The sequence below is a fragment of the Marmota marmota genome, unplaced genomic scaffold (assembly GCF_001458135.2).
Source record: "Marmota marmota marmota unplaced genomic scaffold, marMar, whole genome shotgun sequence".
Lineage (NCBI taxonomy): Eukaryota > Metazoa > Chordata > Mammalia > Rodentia > Sciuridae > Marmota > Marmota marmota.
In genome coordinates this window covers 6,035,752-6,036,248 of record NW_026000136.1, presented here as the reverse complement: position 1 = coordinate 6,036,248, position 497 = coordinate 6,035,752, and the positions used below count along the sequence as shown (strand labels likewise).

The following is a 497-nucleotide window of genomic DNA, read 5'->3' as shown; positions in this document are numbered from 1 at the left end:
CCCCCGCTGCAGTTTGCACCCAGGCAGGCCTGGCGTGGTCCCTGGTGTTGAGACATCTCGTGGCCTCCAACCTGCGTGGGCCCGACAGGCACTCTGACACTGAGCTCCTCTGAGATGAGCCATTCCCTAGGACACTGCGTGTCCCGGGCTTCCTGTTTGAGCCCACAGCCCAAAGGTCAGGCCTCTGCAGAGACTTCCACCTCTGTGGCGCCTCCCAAGCTCTGGGTGGCTCTGCACCCTCCTACAGCATCTCCAGGGAATGGTGAGAGAGCCCAGGACCTGTCGATGGCTAAAGATGGTGAGCGCACACACACGTTCATTAAGCACCTACTATGTGCCAGGCTCTATGGGGGGCACAGAGGATCAAGGAATTCCAGGTGGAGGCCCAGAGAGAAAGGCCTGTCTTGCCCAAGGTCACACAGCCACTCAGTGACAGTCCTGGTCATGGGACAGAAGAAGGTGGCCAGGCCCTTTCACTGAAGAGATAAAATGCACTA

The 497-nt window shown here is 58.8% G+C and overlaps 1 protein-coding gene across 1 annotated transcript in view; it reads left to right on the top strand.

The window, feature by feature from the left end:
* Window positions 1-113, top strand: part of Elfn1 (extracellular leucine rich repeat and fibronectin type III domain containing 1) — a 59,930-nt gene extending 59,817 nt beyond the window's left edge. The window contains exon 4 of the mRNA XM_048785184.1: window positions 13-113. Within this exon, the coding sequence (XP_048641141.1) occupies window positions 13-113 (101 nt within the window). The remainder of the gene's footprint in view (window positions 1-12) is intronic.
* The last annotated feature ends 384 nt before the right edge of the window (window positions 114-497 follow it).